The sequence below is a fragment of the Carassius carassius genome, chromosome 39, assembly GCF_963082965.1.
Source record: "Carassius carassius chromosome 39, fCarCar2.1, whole genome shotgun sequence".
Taxonomy (NCBI): domain Eukaryota; kingdom Metazoa; phylum Chordata; class Actinopteri; order Cypriniformes; family Cyprinidae; genus Carassius; species Carassius carassius.
Window position 1 is genome coordinate 13,916,696 of NC_081793.1, and position 19,998 is coordinate 13,936,693.

Sequence of the window (19,998 nt, forward strand, 5' to 3'; positions counted from 1 at the left end):
AAGACGAGAAACTCGGAAGGCGAGGAAACTGGGCGACGGAAAGAAAGGACTCCATGCAGACAAACAGAAAAGGACTGGTTAATATAGGGAGGAAATCGTTTCGGCTTCATATGAAAATACATTTTACAAAATTGCAAAAGGTCCTACATTAGCCTACCCTGATCCACCCCACTTCAAAACGAATAGCATGCTAAAAACGTAAAATAAAAGATTGAGGCTATTATTAGACATTCATTCTGGTCCTTGGATACATTTATACTCGTTATGGATGATAGTTTTTATTCATTGGAAATAAACGGCTGTGTACATGTAGGCTGCTTACACCATTTAAAGATGTTCACGTCAGTCTACACTTTCATTTAGTTGATAACTATGTGTAAATGACATCACCTACTCTTTTTAAACTCAACTAAAAATGTCTGTGGGATTAAATGGGTTAATTAAAAAAAATGTTGTTGACTGATATTTTCGTGTGTGCTAAGGTCCCGCCCTCATTCTTAAAGCCTTAAGTCATCGTGTGTGTGTTTTTTATGAATGAAAGGATCTAGCCGCTGATGGTGGACTGATTCCGGGAAGAAGGCGTTTAACACGGGCCGTGCTGCGATACCGTATGTCAGTCGAAACACCGATCCAGCGGTGAGAATTGTGGACTAATTCATATTCAGCTTCGTGTGAAATCAGCAAAGAACATAAATCAATACCAGGCAAGATTTCTATTTTTTTCGACATTTGTTTACACTAAGGAAACGGAGGGGTGTTAGCAAACCTGCTGTAACATAACGTAACGTACATGCACTCCGTGTTTGTTTTAACGTAATATCCATTTACTGATACTGTTATGGTTTAGATTTCTCTATTAAAATCATTTAGTCATATTTTACACATGTCTAATAGTATTAGTCTTAATGAGGGCGAACAGCGTGTTTTTATCACGATGTTATGTATAGCAACAAGCTAACGCGTAATAAGGAAATAACGTTAGCTGCTCAAATGCAGTCGATTCAGACAGTTCAAATATATATTTGTATTAACATAACTGTATGTATTATGTTCAGAACTACTCAAAACGTGTAAACGTATGTTGATTTCGATGAGAAACGACTAAGTTAGACAGCTAGATAAGTTAGATTTGGACAAGTATCTCATGTAATAAACGGATTCTTGTGTTTGTTATAATACTTTGTTATATATAATTACATATTTGAAAGATTTGTATTAAATTGTCGCTTTGTAAGTTGACGCAATACTTATGGCGCATGTTAACCTCAAGACGTTTCAGGGAAAACTTGTGTTGTTGTTGGTGTTGTTTACTAAATCGGAGTTTTATATTAGTTGTATGTGTAAGTGATAATATCTGTTGTAATTGAGTAACTGGGACTTTTGTAAATGCTGTAAAACACGAAATGCGAAGGGAAAGGAAAGAGCTTCTGTGAAGTCAGGAATGGAGGACTTGTGCTGAATCACTGTGACTCTGTGGATTTATTTAAGGCAGCGGCTCGCGGATGATAGGCGCATTTAACACGCATGACGGGAAGCTCATGGACAGCAGCGTACACTTCTGCATCTGGACCTTGACCAGTCATGGTTCAGTCAAGAACAAAAAACTGCTACTCTTTGGATCCGAGAAGCCTAGATTTAGAAAGATGAAATAAGAAATAAGAACTGGAGGTTTATTGTCTTTAAATGGTCTTCAAGATTGAGTGTGCGCAGGCTGACCGCTCAAACCACATTATATATTTATAATCTTTTAGTTCCTGTCTTTCTTCCTTGTTCTGCTTTAAAACCCACCTTCCTTTACCAGCTATGACACAACACACCTGTTCATTGTGGTCAACCAATAGTTTTTAATGGTTGATGCAGGTATCTTAAAAATGTGTATTCTACATATTCAAGTTAAAAGTAATTCATTGGAAAGAAATGAATCCATTAAATTGAACAGATGTATGCTTCATATAGAACTTGATTCTGTAATCCTATTATCATATTTTTCAGAAATAAAGAAGTTGCGCAAATCTGTGCCGATAAGACTGAAAGCAAAGCATCTCTCATAGCAGATTGTTATTTCTGTTTGTCTAACATCATTCTCTGTTATTATATCAGGGTTCTATGCCTTCTGGTGGAAGATGTCACTTATTAAAACAATTTAATTACACACTTGAGTCTGTGATATTTGTATTATGTTTTATAAGAGCAAGGCACTCAAGGATTTTGCAGCACATGTGAATTTAATCGTTCTGCTGTGTCAAACCTAACAATGGTTTTAAGATTTGACTACATTCACAATATTGTGACTTTATTCCATGTACATTTTCACTTAATCAATTTATTTGACATTTACAGGTTTCAGAGATACATAAATCCAGACAATGACTTCAGACAGCAGAGCTAGTAAAGCCCTGAAGGTAAAGATCATCTTACTGAATACACTTTTGTGAATTTTGTCACACTGTGTATATATATATATATATATATATATATATATATATATATATATATATATATATATTTATGTATATGTGTATATATATATATACACACATATATATATATATATATATATATATATATATATATATATTTATGTATATGTGTATATATATATATACACACATATATATATATATATATATATATATATATATATATATATATTTATGTATATGTGTATATATATATATACACACATATACATATATATATATATATATATTTATGTATATGTGTATATATATATATACACACATATACATATATATATATATATATATATATATATATATATATATATGTATATGTGTGTGTATATATATATATATATATATACATATATATATATGTATGTATTTGTGTATATATATTTGTACAAAATATACTGTAAAAATGCTAAAAATAAAACCTGTTCATTGATTAACTGTCTGTAAGTTACCTTACCATATATAATGAGCAACTGTGAATGGTGTACCATCATTTTATGTAATTTTACTGTAAAATACTGTATATTTGCTGGCAAAAACTATGAATTTTCACCACTGATCTGTAATAGAGAACATTATATTAATCAGTGATTGCCACATAATTAAGATAAAATAGGACATTCCAAGAAGTCACTTTGTGACATCAACATCACATGGTTATATTTAATTCTTTTCTTCTCATTTTTGTTATCAGTAATGTACATCAGGGTGTTTTCTGTTATTTAGTAGGAGTTGTATTATTTTAGTGTTGTGTGTTACTCTGATGGCATTTTGTCTGTGTATAGCCCTGTGAACCGTATATATAAGGAGTATTGGTTATGTTTTATAGAACGGCTACTTTTGGTTAACTCTGCTTCATCATTTGGCTTTCTATTTTACCATTTCTATTATTTATAGTGAATCTCAGCACATTTAGGTAGAAAGAATATTTTTGTATATTAACATTATAACACTTAATAAAAAATATGGTTGTATGCTGAAAACTATACAGGTGTTTTTACAATACTCTGAATTTTCTGGCAAAAATAGTTGCATTTTTTTTTTTTACAGTAAATCTAACATATTAACCAAGAATAGTTTTACAGTGCAATTAATGTCCCGTTATTTCAGGTGAAGAGGGAATGCGGGGAGAACGTCCCAGTGCTGTCCGACAGTGAGCTCATGTCGCTGTCTGTGCGCGAGCTCAACATGCACTTACGGGGTTTGTCACGCGAGGAAGTGCAGAAGTTGAAGCAGAGGCGGCGCACATTGAAAAACCGCGGCTACGCGGCGAGCTGTCGGGTAAAGCGTGTGTCCCAGCGTGAAGCCCTGGAGCAGCAGAAGAAGGAGCTGCAGCGGGAGGTGGAGCGGCTGGGGGCCGAGAACGCAGGTATGAGGCGGGAGCTGGAAGGGCTGGGTGCTCGTCTCGCGGCCCTGCAGCGCTTCGCCAGAGGTTTGGAGTCCGGAGGAGGCAGTCTGCTGGCCACCACACCCCGCCTGAACACAGCCTCCGTCATTACCATAGTGAAGTCACCGAAGCAGGTGCACACCCCCAGAGAGCAAGGAGCATCCTAGGGCACCACGCTCACATGGATGCACAGACAAACATAGGTACACAGTATGATCACACAGACAGACCATGTATACTCACATATACAGGAAGAAAAACAAGTACCAGTTGGGAATTACAGATTCACTTAAATATATAAACACACAGAGACTGTATATACAGTCTTGTAAATGTCCAAGAATAATCTCAGTACTGTTGTTGTGGCCTCTAATATCATGACAAGTGTATAAGTCTGCACAAAGCTATTGCTAATGATAGCTTTAACGCTATTTATGCCCATTACTGTGCTTTCTGGATGGTGATACGTGTTTAAAAAAATAATTGTCGTAACAACTTGTCTTCAACATTTCTGAAGCTGGTTAGTTTTGCTGGATTATGTCCATGGTATTAATGAATCGCGGGACTAGAGAACGTGCAGATCTATTGATACATGCCATTTATATATTTTAATGTTTGTATAAAAGACAAATGTTCAACAACAGACATAGAAGCTATTTTATTTGTGTTCGAAATATGATGTTTGAAGGTAATTTGAGCTGTGATTGGTCTAAATATCTGATCGACTAGTTTGGGGTCATTGTTTGAGTTGTGTATTTTTTGTAATGTTTACTTGTTGTAATGAGTTAGCAGTTTAGTAATGGTAAGGTATACAGCCTTATTACCCGTAAATGATTCAGTACTTGTGAGGGTCATATTTGTACTAATATTAGAGCGACTTGTTTGTAGTGGTATTTTTGTATTTAAAACCAAGACCATATATATACATATTATTTGCTATTTATGATTAAAACGTAGTAAAACGGAGTATTTTGGACAGCTGGAATATTAAAAAAATTCCATTAGAAGGAAAAGAGAGTGGAAGGGGAATCTGAGGAAGATGTGAAAATAGAGGACAAAGGGGAAGAGAGCAGCCAGAAGGAGAAGTGAGCACTTGCAGCTCATATGGGAGGGAGAAAAAAGGAGGATAAGAAAGTGACGGAAGGAAAGTGAAAGACAAAAATAATGTCACATGTACATCACATTAACCCGTGGTCGTCAGGATGACTTGCTGACTACAAGCCTGGTTTACTCCAGTAAACAGGGTGACACTGTATGATCAGGTAATGGAAATCTCTGCTGATCATATCCCTGAACAATGTGCAGAACGTTTTATAAGAGGGCAGAGCTAAACAAAAAAAATAAATAAACCCAACAACAACTGATGTTTGTATTTATTATCTGTATTTTTCTATGGTAAATTCATTGTCTATTTTATATCATTTAATTGAAATAAATGTTGTATATATTGTATATACAAAAATGTGTATTCACTGAGTAAAAACAAATCTCACAAATGCTTACAGACAAAACTTTCTTTATTGTTTCCTAGGCCAGAGCATCAAGGGGGGAAAAAATAGATGCAAAATCTTTGACATAGTAATACATAATGCTCTGTTTAAAATAACATGATAGTACAAAGAATGTCTTAGTGTAACTTCAAAATATGTTTTCGCAAAATATGTATATTTTAAATGTAACAGTGCTTCCTATGTTACTTTAAACCACTGTCTGAATATTAACATACAGAAATGTTCTAGGATATTCAGACTTCTCCTAAATATACAAAACTGCTTAGTGCAAGTTACAATAACGTCTATATTATTATTAAAATAAATCCTCCCCCTTATAAAGAATAGACTGCAAAACACTAACATAATAACTAGAAGCAGGTACCTATACATACTCGTACTTGGTTCCAGCCGCATTGTTTATACTGGCCTTAATTGTACCAATAAAAGTGTAGGACAGTTAATAAGCAACTCCAAAGATGCTATCTAATCAACAGCAAGCTTCAAGGTTGGTCTTCCAGGGCCTAGTGCTATCTGAGGAGGTAAAGCGCAAATGGCGGAAGCTTCTGAAGAAAGGGAGAAACTTTGGTGTGGCTCTCAAAGGATCAATGATAACAGGCGTGTCCCATAAAGATAAAGGGTGTGAACTGAAATATGCCTCCCTCTAGTGGGATATCTAGAAACAATAGCTACTAAAAAGACAGTTCACCAAAAACAGACAATTTTGTCATCATTTATTCACCTACAAGGTTGTTCATACCTGTACGATTTACTTTCAGTGCGAAAGAAAAGAAGATATTTTGAAATGTGCCTTTGTGGGGTTTTTTTTATGAAAGATTCAATGCTGATTTGGACCCTAACTGACTTTCATAGTATGAAAAGAAACAGTGTTTCACAGAAGAAACTTAAGTTTTAGAGTGACATGAAGGTGTGTAAATAATGACAAAACTGTTAATTTTGGGTGAATTGTCTCTTCAAACTATACAAATTTCGCATTACCATCAGACAGACAACAGAATAGGGATAAACTGATGGTACTTCACGGTTCTTTCTCAGTGAAAGTCTAGCATACACTAAGAAGCATAGCCTAAATCTCTCTTTTCAACCGCTCAGCAAACCTAGATTTCTGCAGTGGTCCAGGCAGGGTGGTCACACTTTTCTGAAAGTCTGTGCTAATCTTCACCAGGCAAGTTATGTTCCAGCTTTATAATCAAGACTGCCTTAATCTGTAATCTTATCGTGAACCATCCACCTCTCCCCGTCCCTCGATTCATCCGTCAAAACAACAATGGTGTATTTGAACAGCTGGTATTCTCTCTAACGTCAGTGCGCTCTTTCATTCACTGCAGTACCCGCCCTTTAAATCTCTGGGGAAGCTATAAACACTTTTGAAATGGAAGGAAAGGTGTACTGGAAACTGTAAATCAAAAACGGAAACATTCCCACCGAATGCGGGCCCTCCAATACGCCGCTCTTTATAAATATGCTGGGATGTCCAAACACCCCCTATATAAAACTACAAGCGTAGACAAAAATACATTATGTCAAATGCTGAAGTGTCAGAACATGTGGGTTTTCAAAATTTGGCTAAACGTACAGACGAATGTATTCAACTCATTCAACATAATCAGATAAAAGCACATCAAGATTGCTCTTTAAAGACTGTTTCAACAACTAAGCAAGTATAAGCGGCTTAATTTCATATTCTACTGCACTTGAACGCAACTACTTGCTTAAGATGGTCCTTTAATAACCTGTTCCTATGTTAACATAACCTCATCATTCTTCTACTACAGCAGTAAACGGTGCCTTACGGAGTACCTCTGCTCAGGTCGACAGGTGAGCGAGTTAAAACTCATCATCGGAGCTAAGCAGCAGGGTTTTCTCATTGTCCCGGGCGCTCATGCAGCTGTGATTGCGGGATATGGGTGGCGCGGTGACCCCCTGCTCCAGGGTGGACTGTTGGGTGTATTGTTGGTAGGCTGGCGAGAAATTGTGGATGGCATCCTGAACCATATCTCCAGGGTTCATGGTCTCCTTCAAGCTGCTGGAGATGCTCTTCATAGGGGAACAGTGGCCTTGAGAAGGACAAAGAAGTTAATTAGAGATGGATGGTGGCAGAGAGGAAAAACAAGATCAACTTCGCATTTTTGGGGTGTACTATCCCTTTAAGAGTTCTCTGTCCCTACACTATCAAACAGAAATGAGATGTGGTTAAGAATCAGGAACTGTAGCCTACCGTACTGTCCGTATGTAGGAACAGGGTCTTTAAAGCGCAGCATTAAAAGGAGAAATAAAGAAAAGATGGAAAGGGGTGGAAGGGGCGATGTGTTGCATGGGATGAGTAAATAAAATGAAGAGAATTTGAAAGCAAGATGTGCAAAGATAAATAAATCAAATGCATTGAAAGAACAGATAACAATGAATGGATTGAGGAATTAATTTACAGAAGAAAAGCAGAAGAAGAAAAGAGAGAGTCAGCCATTGTGACTGTGACAAAATGTTAAGAGAGAATGACTGTTCTTGTAATTTTAATAAGCCATTTCCCGATTAGGGTAAAAAACTAAAAGCAAGGGGTCTGTAAGTTTTTTACTTTTGAAATACATACTTTTATTCAGCAAGGATGGATTAAATTAATCAAGTAATATTAAATCATTTATAATAAATAAAAATTATATTCCAAAAAAACTTTCTATTTATCAAAAGGTCTTGAAAAAATGAGTTCCACAAAAATTTTAAAGGGATACTCCACCCCAAAATTATAATTTTTTCATTAATCAATCACTTACCCCAATGTCGTTCCAAACCCGTAAGCTTCATTCGTCTTCGGAACACAATTAAAGATACTTTAAATGAAAACCTGGACGCTTGTGACTGTCCCATAGACTGCCAAGTAAGTCACACTGTCAAGGTCCAGAAAAGTATGAAAGACATCATCAGAATAGTCCTCCTGCCATCAGTGGTTCAACCGTAACATTATGAAGCGACAACAATACTTTTTACACGAATAAAACAACTTTTGCATACAAAAGTATTGTCGACGCTTCATAATGTTACGGTTGAACCACTGATGGCAGGAGGACTATTCTGATGATGTCTTTCATACTTTTCTGGACCTTGACAGTGTGACTTACTTGGCAGTCTATGGGACAGTCACAAGCCTCCAGGTTTTCATTTAAAATATCTTTAATTTTGTTCCGAAGACGAACGAAGCTTTTATGGGTTCGATGACAACATTTTAATTTTGGGGTGGAGTATCCCTTTAAGCAGCAAAACTGTTTTCAACAAATGATCATGTGACACTAAAGACTGGAGTAATGGCTGCTGAATATTGATTTTTGCCATCATAGGAATAAATTGCATTTTAAAATATAATAAAAAAATATATATTTTTTTTTATTTTAATAATATTTTATAATAATACTGTTTTTACTATTATTACTCTTTACACAAATGTTTATCAAATAAATGCAGCCTTCTTTCAAAAACTTAAAAAAATCTTACAGACCCCAAACTTTTTAACTGTAGTGTAAACTACTTTTTTAACATTGTAATAAATATATAGGAGAAACAAAACATATGCATTTGTTCATGAACAAAGAAACAAAGGTCTAAAGCTCACCAAGGGAATCCAGTCTTTTGTCAATGTAGACCTTGTAGGTAAACGCATGTCGCAGGGCCAAGGCGGCAAAGAACATCTCGATGCAAATGATGAAGTTCTGGTATCCAGCTGCAACGGTTCCCTCACCGACAGAAACCTCAGGAGAGCTGATCTGAGGAATCGCACCAAATTTCTCCAAGATGGCCAGCAGCATGCCTGGAAGACCAGCAAGATCAGTTTACCAATAGCTTTAAATAGTTAAAAAGTCAACATGAAACTGCATTCACTTTACACAATGCGTTCACAGAATATTCAACAAGAAGAAAAAAGTAGGGCTTGGTTTTATCCATGAAGAACTGACATCACATACAGAAGCCAAACACAATAATTGGGCAACATAAACACCTATTGACATCCACTGAAGAAGAAAAGTTATTTAAGGGGTGGAGCAGGTTAGAGGTCGACCGATATATCGGTCAGCCGATATATCGGTCGGCCGATATATCGGGCCGATACTTGTCATTTTTTAATATATCGGCATCGGCCGATATCAGTGTTTAGTAGCGCTGATTTAAAGTCAGGCACGTCGGCGGGCAGCCCCGTGTTATTGTTGCAGTGGAAAGTGCTGCTGCGTATGTGAAGGACCCCAAGCCAAAACTTTTGGAAGATTCAACAACAGTCCTGAGAGATAAAGGTAGTCAGAGAATTTCATTCTGTAAATGGGGTGGAGAATTTGACAGCTCTCACAAACACTGCAGCGTGATTGAGGGCTACGTTACTCCACCCCGCTCACAGACAGCACCACGCTCGGAGAGACAGCTGTCCTGGAGCTGCCCAGAACCGTGAATCACATTTGTTCGGAAGCATGGTTTGATGCAGACAATAACCAGGTTTCCATCCAACTCATTTGTATTTAGGAATGTCAATATTCGATAATTTCCATGATCGATCGTCGTTTAAATTAACGATCAATTAATAACCTTAATGCTGCAAAATGACTCTGCAGCGGTATTATTATTGTGTGCAAAAGCCACTTGGAAAAAAAGCTTTCTCACCCGAATTAAAGAGGTTTTAGTATGAATAAAGTGCTAGTAGCAGGACTGTAAAATGAATAGCTGTGATTATGATCATTTGATAAAATGAAGAGAGCGCGCCATACGTTGGAGATCATTTCACTTTGTTGACTGTTTCCCATCAAGGAGAACGCTGAATGCGCCTCTTTAAATGGTTTCGTGGTGCTCGTAGTTGTATTTTAAAACGCAACTGCTATGTTTTCAAATGACACTATAGTAGTGGTGCAACGGACAGGGGCGGCCTTAAGCATCTGGGGGCCCGTTTCAATAACTAATATGGGGCCCTGCCCACATAAAATGTAAACATAATAGAGCAGAAAAAGCAAGGATTCCTGTTGGTTTGCATCATATTATTTTATTACTCGCACTTTCAGCTTCATTAAAAGGCAGCTTTATACAAACTATATGCAATACAGCATTTTACGTTGGAATAAGCCTCGCCCTTTCACGCAGGGCAACATCACTGCTTATTTGATTTGCCCAGTAGCTATATTTTCAGCTGTCTGGGCTGACTTAAAAAAAAAAAAAAACAGCTCAAACATCCTCTTAACTTGCGGTATTACGGAGCCCGGGAAGTCACCCGTGTAAGTAAAAATAATTTTTAAAAAATCTGTGACGACGTTTTTGGCAATCCGTGCGCCCTAAACCGTACTCACGAATTCTCAAACTGTTCCCTCGGTTTAACAAATCGTGCCCACGGATTAATAAACCGTACCCACGAGTTTCTAACCCACGCTCTCAGATTTGTAAACAGTGCCTGCAGTTTCTGAAATCTGTACTCACGAATTCATAAACCGTGCCCACGCTTTCGCAATCTGTTCCCACGGGTTTGTAAAATGTACTCACGGATTTGTGGCTCACTCATTTTAGAAGAACACCAGGAGACCGTTGTTAACTAATCTTATTGTATATTGTTTTATTGTGTATTAAGTGGAATACATCAAATTGTCTTAACTGCGTCTAACGGGTATGGGTGAATATACAATTTAATATGAATGGCGTGCATCAAAATATTTTGCTTATTTGTGATAATCTTAACACTTTAGTATTTTAAAATACTAAATAACAAAAATAACAAAAGCGTCTTCTAATGTAGCCTATAAAATGTAATAATAATAATAATGATAATTATTATTTTTATTATTATTAGAGTTTATAACTATAAATGAGTTAACTTAAGACAGCTATATGTTTATCATAAAATAATTTATGAACGCTTTAAGCAAAAATTATGCAAAAAAAATGTAGGCCTATTTTATCCAAAACTGTAAAAGGTTAGGTTATAGCCTATAAAAATAAAGCATTGATAAAATATTTTATGACAAACATATTACTGTAGTACTAAGTGAACTCATTTATAGTTAAACACAAATAATAATAATAATAATTATTATTATTATTATTACATTTTACATATTTAGAAGACGCTTTTGTCCAAAACTTACAAAAAAGGAAAAAAACAATTCGTCAAATATCAGTCATAATACTGGTTAGAAAATAATACTAAAGTGTTAAGATTATCACAAATAAACAAAATATTTTGATGCACGCCATTCATATTAAATTGTATATTCACCCATACCCGTTAGACGCAGTTAAGACAATTTGATATTCCACTTAATACACAATAAAACAATGTACAATAAGATTCGTTGACAACGGTCTCCTGGTGTTCTTCTAAAATGAGTGAGCCACAAATCCGTGAGTACATTTTACAAACCCGTGGGAACGGATTGCGAAAGCGTGGGCACGGTTTATGAATTCGTGGGTACAGATTTCAGAAACTGCAGGCACTGTTTACAAATCTGAGAGCGCGGGTTAGAAACTCGTGGGTACGGTTTATTAATCCGTGGGCACGATTTGTTAAACCGAGGGAACAGTTTGAGAATTCGTGAGTAGGCCTACGGTTTATAAACTGTGCGCACGGTTTGCAAAACCATCGCCACGGATTGTTTTTTTTTTTTACTCACACAGGTGACTTCCTGGGCTCCGTAATACGTATAACAAAAGCAAAGAAGAAAAAGTGTCTAACTGACACTGAACCGAACTTCATAAATAAATAAATAACGATGTTTTCGCGTTATTTCAGCACCATGGACAGCTCATCGGGCGGCGGGCGTAACGTTAGATTTCACCTGAACCCTTTTTAGAAATCCCCCCTTCTGTGTTTGAGTGCTGAGAATGCCCTGATAAGTTCATCTTTGTCCAGCGATTTTGTCACCTCGTGCTCAATTGAAATCTGAGCGAGAGCTGACAGCCGCTCCTGGAGCATTGTTGACCTCAGGTGTGTTTTTATTAGCTTCAAGCGAGAGAAACTCCTCTCTCCGCTCGCTACAGACAAAATACTGACATTTACAATGCACATTATTAGCTTATCTTTTATTATTAATAGTAAAATTCGGTTCCCGTGGCGTCTGTCGTTGCTATGCACCATGCGCTCTCCACAACGACAGAGAAGTTTTAATAGCTAATGGATTTCCACCACCGAAAAACGCTTTGCTGTAGCTCTGCTAAAAGATTTATTTAGAAAAAACACCCGTAGTTTGGGTGCACCCCCATCCTTCATGTTGACTTGTTGCGCCTGGAAAAAAATGAGTGCGTCGCTTCAATTATTTGAAATAATGAACTTGAGCGTGCAAAAGACGCGATATTGAACGGCCCTCGAGCTACCTCCAATCAGGTCACGAGCTACTCTCGCGAGCGACGTGTTGGAGACCACTTTAGACATTATGTCTGAAAATCAATATCCTAGGGAGAAAATGAATGGGATTTTCCTGTTCTGTTGGGGGCCCCCTTGGAGGGCGGGGCCCGTTTCAATTGAAACGGGTGAAACATAGGTAAGGCCGCCTCTGGCAACGGATCATCATTGATCCGTGATCCGTTCGGATCAATATCTTCGGTTTGGCACACACGTGACCCGCGTATTGATTTATGAAAAAAAAAAGAAAAAAAGTTGCGCATGGCGAGCGGAGGAACGGAGGAGCTTGAACGCCCCGCGTATTTTGGCTTCCCTGTCAGATATAATGATGAAGGAAAGAGGTTAGAGTGAAAAGATTGTGCCCGATTTTTATGAACAGGAGAAAATAAAGTTGTGGATGAACTATCCCGAGGGTGGAGAGCTCTGTGACGATAACTGCTCACCATCACAGCAGACTGGGAAATGGGACTGGGAAGTCCGACTATTATGTTAAAAAGAAGATATTATGCCATGTGCACTTTAAGTTGATTTCATATATTTTAATTTAATTATTTAATGTTTTGCTGATCCGAAAAATGATCCGATCCATATGAGGACGAGCGAGCGCGGGTTTGACTAGATGTATTTGGAGGTTATTGCTCACGTCTCGTTCTGCACATATCCAATTGTTTCCATATTCGCTATGTATCTGAACGTTAAACTATAATATTTTTTATTTTTTTTATGTAAACTAGATGGAAAAAATCATCCTCTTCACATGAGCAAAAACGTGCATAACAGCAGAGTGGACGGTCTATTTAAACTGACCAGTGTAACCTTTTAAATGTTTGGTTGACTGTACTTTATTTTTATAATGAACAGACTGTGATGTAAGTTTGTAATTAGAATGCACTTTAGATGTTCTGTGACATTTATACCAAACACAAATGTTGCTGGTTGCTAGTGTGTTTGCAGCACTACTGTTATTTATTTTTTATATTTAATTTTTTATATTTTTCAGTTTAATTGATTTTTATTTCTAAAATTTTATTTATTTAAATGTATATTAAGTTTACATTTATGTTCCAGCAAACTTGAAAAATTCTACTTGATAAATGCTCTAAAACTTTTATGTAAATGATTGACATATATATATATATATATATATATATATATATATATATATATATAATATTATATTACCTGTTTTATATATTTAATACTTGGTCAGTTTATTGATTGTTTGGTTAACTTTGGATACATTTTTTATTTTAATACCGTGCAGTGCACAAAATTAAGATTCGAGAGATGGTTCAAGTCAGTGCTCAATAAATGATGATAAGTGTAGAAATGTTGTGCATCCACTTATTATTAGTGTGACATTTTAGCATGCAAATGAAGGGGAAAATATCAAGATATCGGCCCTAAAAATCGGCAGCATATATCGGCCATCGGCTGACCCTGACCTCTAAACATCGGCATCGGCTATAGAAAAACCCATATCGGTCAATCTCTAGCAGGTTTTGATGAAAATAATAAAGATTTTTTTGTTTCTAGAATAATGTAGACTGATGAAATGTGCACAGTAAAACAAAGACCATGTTTTAATCTAAATGGGGTCAATTTCGATTTCATGTTGACTTTAATATTTTTTAGCAGTAGATCTTACCTTGCCAGAAGGAGAGGAAGATGACCGATTTGACCACCAAGAACTTGAGCATTGGCCTGTAGGGGCTGAGGAGGTCTCGGGTGGCGAAGTAGAACAGGAAAAGAGCGTAGAGAGACAGGCTGACTGAAATGTTGTAGACGATGGTCACGTACAGGTAACCACTAGCGACGCTGTGGGATCAGAAACATAATTCTAAAATCAACAATTCTGTTGTGAAATTTTAAATCTGGAGTGTTAGGATAAACATAGCCACAGATCAGACATCACATGAGAAGCACATACTTGAAATCCCCATCACGGTATTTCCCAAAGGCCTGCAGGATGACCGTAATCATGGCCATCAGGGGTTTTACGACACAGAACTGTAAAGTGGCCTGTGAAATGAATAAACAAACAAATTACTCAAAAAATATCTGAAAACATAAATAGGAACAACTATTCCTCAAGGTGATTTAAAAGCAAACCTGTTTGCAAAATCGAAGGAAGCCAATGGAGTAGATCTTGCCCCAAAGACAACATGTTCCATATAAACAGCTGGACCTGCAGCAGAACAAAAACAAGATCGGTTTCACCTAAATATGGGAAGCTGTTCCTTAACTTAAGGTGTGTTTACACTTGTAGTTCAGTTCTCTTCGTTCTTTCGGATCGGACCAAAAAGAAAATGACACATTTAGTCCTGGTTTGCTTAGCGTTCAAAATTGTCATTTTTAACACAGACCTAAAGATGAATAAACAAGAAGCACAAGGATACGGTCATGTTTTGCGTGCTGGGCTAAATCCGCTTGTTTCATGTGTGTACACACAGTATCTTAAAGTAAAGGAGTCAAAACAGTGGCAGGAGGTCTCAGGGGCCATTTATAGACAATGTTTTCAGCCAAAAACGGGAAGCTTTTTATGCGTTTTGGCTGTTAGTTTACACAACAACGGTGTTTTGGGGACTGAAAACGCGTATTTGTGAAAACAGGTTTCAAAGTGCAAGTTTTTGAAAACACGATTGTTACTGTTTCCATGTAAACACCCAAAACGGGAATCTTTGAAAACGGTGACGTCATGCGCATACACAGTACATGTTTTGCATGTAGACATGTGAAGAATGTGTTGATTTAAAGGCAAGTGCGAACAAACATACACAACAATGGTGGAGTATATGGTACTGTTGTTGCAGTTTAAGAGTTTGCTAATGCTTCTTCAGCAAAGTGTGGATTTACTTCACCTACATCAAATCATATACACACGGCAACAAGGTGACAGCGCCAACTACTGACATGGCATACGTAATAGAGCATTTTTGGACGTTTGTGCGGATATGTTTAAAAGCGAATTGTTTTGAAAACGTTGTCGTGTAGCCTCAGTGTTGGTGCACCAAAGTTTAAATGGCAGCATTCACACTTATTAAAATGAACCACACTAACAGAGCAATCGCATTTCATCGAACGAAACATGCCAACTATAAACACGCCCTTAACAAATACATCTGCAGTCTCATCAAACATCAATAAGAGCATTGATTTGAGGAATGCATTGAAAAATTCTCACACAAAAGAATGACTGGAATATGACACTCACTCAATAGGTTTTCCTCTGATCTCAGCCATGATAGCGCTCTCTCCTCCAAGGTATTCATAACACAAGCTCAAGAAGTTATAGATCACAAATGCTGCAAAAAAGATGGATTGAATTAGTACTGAAATTATTGCTTTATTTTACGTGAATGATACAAAAACTTTAAAATCTGGTGATTTCTTTTGAGTCTTCTCAAAAAACACATTTGGTAGTAAACCTCGATAATTTAATCTCATACTGTGGCACTTGGCAATCAAGCACAGCAGACTTTGGTGAAAAAAAGACTTTTGCTAAACAATACAGGGGTGCATGGCAAAATTTCCCTCGTGATGGTCTGGCCATGCCACAAAAAAAATGCAATACCAGAAGCCTTCATCCTTTGAGTACACCATATGCTTTTCTACCCCAGAGATTATAGGACGCCCACAAAAATTACATAGATTTCTAGCAGTCTTGTCATTTTTACCAGTCATTTTCTCCATAAGGATTTCAGAAACTTCTGAACCGAACCAACCAGAACCAAGACGAATCACACACCATTACAAACTTTGATTTGATGTAATAAAGTACACTACCGTTCAAACGTTTGGGGAAATGAGACTATTTATGAAAGATGTTTCTTATGCTTATTTATTAGAAATACAGTCAAAACAGTAATATGGTAAAATCATTACAATTTAAAATAACTTTTCTATTCAAATATATTTGATTACGGTGTACATTTATTTTAAATAGATATATATTAAATTATATTCCACCATTATAAATGTCTTTTTCTGTCAATTGTGATAAATTTAACACATCCTATCTGAATAAAATAATACATTTCTTAAAAAAAAAAAATTATAATAATAACCTAACCAGCTACTATTAGCAATTTTTTTAATGTAAATATAATTTTTGTTGTTGTTTTCATTATCAAGTGTGGATCAAATTCCCAAAAGTACTGTTATGAAATGTTCCCATGTTATAATCTAAAAAAATTTATCTACTGTAGAAAATGAACAGGATTTTTACTTCCAGAAAGAGTTGCACTCTATAAAACCAGCATCCCCAGTGGGTGTTCATTTGTCCCCTTCCCTTGCTCTGAGGAGCAGTGTATGTGTGGCAGTGGAGCTCAGCTCTATATTTAGCACGTGCACCCAGCAGCCACAGCTGCAGAGTCCAGAGACAGACAGTAGTGCAGCTGAAGGTCTACAGTACTAGTCTGGTGTCAAAGAGCACCTGGTTTATTGGTTTATCCATGTGCATCCGCTCCACTGATGTGTGATAAACACGGTTACTATGCAACGATTACTTCTAGAAATCCCAGCTGACTACAGATCCAGAGAGCAGCTCTAGCAGGAGACGGCTATTAAACAGGCCGCAAAGGTGTTGTGTTTTTAAAAGCTCCATATGCGAAGACAGCTGAAAAGAAAGCCTACCCTCATAGCAATCCCTGACTGTGTCGAAGTACACATAGTACTGGTCATTGGTAAAGAAGAGAAGGCTGAGCCAGGAGTCAAAGGCGTAGATGGGTACGATGAAAAGGATGCGCACTATGTGCCTCTGCTCCTTGGGAGATCTGTAGTAACGCAAATGCATGTAGATCTGCAAAAAACAACAAAAATAAACACTTTGAAATAATCTGATTGCGTTTTGATTCACAGGGCCAGCTGGTTCAGGGGTTGTTGTTTACCTGGTGGCAGGTGAGTAGAAGTGCCGTCCACACGAAGATGCCTGACACTGCCTGGGCTGTAGTTGTCATGAGGAAAATGGGCTGCTCTGGAGTGAGCAGAGGAGCTTCTGGGAGCCAGGAGATGTTGGGCCCAGTAGGGGCTAGCGTGGCTAGCGAACCAGGAGCCATCTTGACAACTTCCTCCCCAAAATGAACAGACAATGGCACGTCACGTCTCAAAAGCTGTGGCAATAGAGAATGGGGTGTTAAAATCAGTGGGAAGCAAAGGGTGTTTAAAGTAGAAATGTGATGCCATGAAAATGAACCAGAGCAAAGGAAAGATGAGTGTGAAACAGTATGATGTTACCACTAATCATTTCACAGTAAGACGGGGATAATGTGGGCAAGCAAAGAAATTAAACTAAATTCATTCAGAGATTAAAGTCGCAATGGAACGGAAGAAGAAACAGATATTTTCTTGATATTGTGATGCACATCCAAGTAAAAAGGGTAACTGTAAAAAATAATATGGTGGGGACTTGGTTTTAACCATCGTTTGTTGATTGGATGGAGGCAAATCTGAATGCGAACTTATGGTTAATTGAAAGGGTCAGGAATTAAGCAGACTAAACAATTGTAGAAGTCCGGCAAACATCACCAGAGAGAAGTCTATGGTTTCACTGGAAGACTGAGTTTAATTAAAAATTACGAGGTCAACTTTTTCCATGAAACATATGCATGGACGAATTCACCATAAGATCAATAATATGTATTTACAAAAATCATTTCATGCAAATTTCATCACAATCGATTCCAGAATATTAATTTCTAAAATATTAAGACGTGGCAGTTTTCAGACAAGAAAAGGGTCACATTGTAAATAAGCACTAACTGTAACTAAAACTTTAAAAAAGGGTCAAGATAAAATTAGGTTCACAGAAATTGTGGATTTAATTTTTCTATTTACAAAAAAGGAAGAACGGGAAATTATGTTGATGCAGCATCTTAGTGTGTATCTCTCGTCTTATTAAAAGTGGCCATCTTCACAGTTTACACCAACTTATAGCTTACGTCATGGTTTTATTAACCAGGTACTTTAATGTTTGGTCATATTTACTCTCTCTAATGTTGTTGAAACCTATATGACGTTCTTTACTTATTTGTGTGTTCTCTGGAACACATTAGTAAATGTTCATTAATGTTCTTTGTATTGAAGAAAACTTTGTATTGAAGAAAAGACATAATGGTCAACTCTGGCGAGGAAACGGAGTCATACAGGTCTGAATCAACATAAATTACACAGTTTTAATTGTTGAGTGAACAGTAAATCATATATTGAATGCATTCAGCGTTCAATTTTCGTGTTATCCGGTGAGCTTATTTGGAAAAGCATTATCAATTTAGTTGGGTCAAATAACGTTAGTCGAAGTTCTCCCTAAAATTAGTAAGGACACAAAATATCTACAGAATAGATAAACGAGCAACTTACCAATAACATAAACGTAGGTTTAAAACAATTCGCCTTGCACAAAGAAAAACAATCGACAAGCAATTCGGCCTTAATTCTTCAAAGCCATCGCTGCTGCCCGTCATCCATGTTTATATCCCAGCGCCGCTGATCTCTGCAGGAAAACCTGCGCTCCGTGCTTTTTTATATTTGTTCCCGTGTAGTATTTCACCACGTCTTTGGAGCGCTTCAGTGTATCCACGACTCTTCTAGAGGACTTTATGTACAGTCATAGGTGGATTGCCGTTGAAAGGCAGTTTCTTCTTTCCCAACTCCCCTCGCTGTTGAATATTATCTCTCGCGGATTATTAGTTTAACGGGGATAAAAGTGGAAAGCGGTTGTGAAGTGAGCTACAACAACAAGCGGCTTTTATTTCTAAAATGGGCTGTAGCTTTATAAACTTCAAAATAAAAGCCATTACTCCAGTGACGCAATTTACAGTAAATAATGCATTATTAAGAATTATGTAATATGGAACGTCGTTTGATAGAGTCATACAGATAAATAAAAATAAATAGTTCGTTTCGTTTAATAAATAGTATTTACTCTTTTAATCCAAACGTATTCCCAACCGAATTAGCTCATATACGTTATTCATAAAATGGAACGTCTTTTTTATGTCAAAATTTCTGAGTTGCTCAGTAAGTCTCGAATGTAAGTTGCGAACTAAAATACTATGTATTAGTAATTAAGATTGTATATATTTACTTACTATTAGGCAGTTGTTGGGAAAAGGGAATTGTAATCCAAGAATGTATAAATGTTTTCTTTTACTTTTTTTCATTCCATGCTATAACACTTTGAAATGTAGTTTTATGTGAAACAATTCACTTACAAAATGTGTCAGTTTCCCCACTTTTCACGTTTACGTACATGTAAAGTGTTACACACCACTTTTC

General features: G+C 36.8%; 2 protein-coding genes across 3 annotated transcripts; one reads left to right on the forward strand and one right to left on the reverse strand.

Moving 5' to 3' along the window:
- Nucleotides 1-1,294: 1,294 nt before the first annotated feature.
- LOC132121428 (transcription factor MafF-like) lies at nucleotides 1,295-5,359 on the forward strand. Its single transcript, XM_059530786.1, has 2 exons — nucleotides 1,295-2,402; nucleotides 3,585-5,359. The coding sequence occupies exons 1-2, from the start codon at nucleotides 2,367-2,369 to the stop codon at nucleotides 4,026-4,028; spliced, it is 480 nt and encodes a 159-aa protein (XP_059386769.1). The 5' UTR covers nucleotides 1,295-2,366; the 3' UTR covers nucleotides 4,029-5,359.
- A 1,286-nt stretch (nucleotides 5,360-6,645) lies between these two features.
- LOC132121429 (transmembrane protein 184B-like) lies at nucleotides 6,646-19,461 on the reverse strand. Of its 2 annotated transcripts, XM_059530787.1 has the most exons (10): nucleotides 19,081-19,461; nucleotides 17,613-17,834; nucleotides 17,359-17,524; nucleotides 15,938-16,028; nucleotides 14,836-14,911; nucleotides 14,654-14,745; nucleotides 14,372-14,541; nucleotides 8,974-9,168; nucleotides 7,591-7,617; nucleotides 6,646-7,429 (listed from the first exon to the last, which is right to left on the reverse strand). In XM_059530787.1, the coding sequence occupies exons 1-10, from the start codon at nucleotides 19,087-19,089 to the stop codon at nucleotides 7,200-7,202; spliced, it is 1,278 nt and encodes a 425-aa protein (XP_059386770.1). In that variant the 5' UTR covers nucleotides 19,090-19,461; the 3' UTR covers nucleotides 6,646-7,199. The 2 variants fall into 2 exon arrangements, with proteins under 2 accessions (XP_059386770.1, XP_059386772.1); XM_059530789.1 differs by lacking the exon at nucleotides 7,591-7,617 and having other exon boundaries at nucleotides 19,081-19,460.
- Between the last annotated feature and the right edge of the window lie 537 nt (nucleotides 19,462-19,998).

Excerpts from the sequence above, each read along its gene's own strand:
- LOC132121429 (XM_059530787.1), bottom strand. Across the intron at positions 17,525-17,612 it reads TTCTACTCACCTGCCACCAG|ATCTACATGCATTTGCGTTA; the intron begins GTAAACAACAAC and ends TGTTTTTTGCAG. Across the intron at positions 14,542-14,653 it reads TACCGTGATGGGGATTTCAA|CGTCGCTAGTGGTTACCTGT; the intron begins GTATGTGCTTCT and ends CTGATCCCACAG.
- LOC132121428 (XM_059530786.1), top strand. The coding sequence starts at position 2,367 with ATGACTTCAGACAGCAGAGCTAGTAAAGCCCTGAAG. Across the intron at positions 2,403-3,584 it reads GAGCTAGTAAAGCCCTGAAG|GTGAAGAGGGAATGCGGGGA; the intron begins GTAAAGATCATC and ends CCGTTATTTCAG.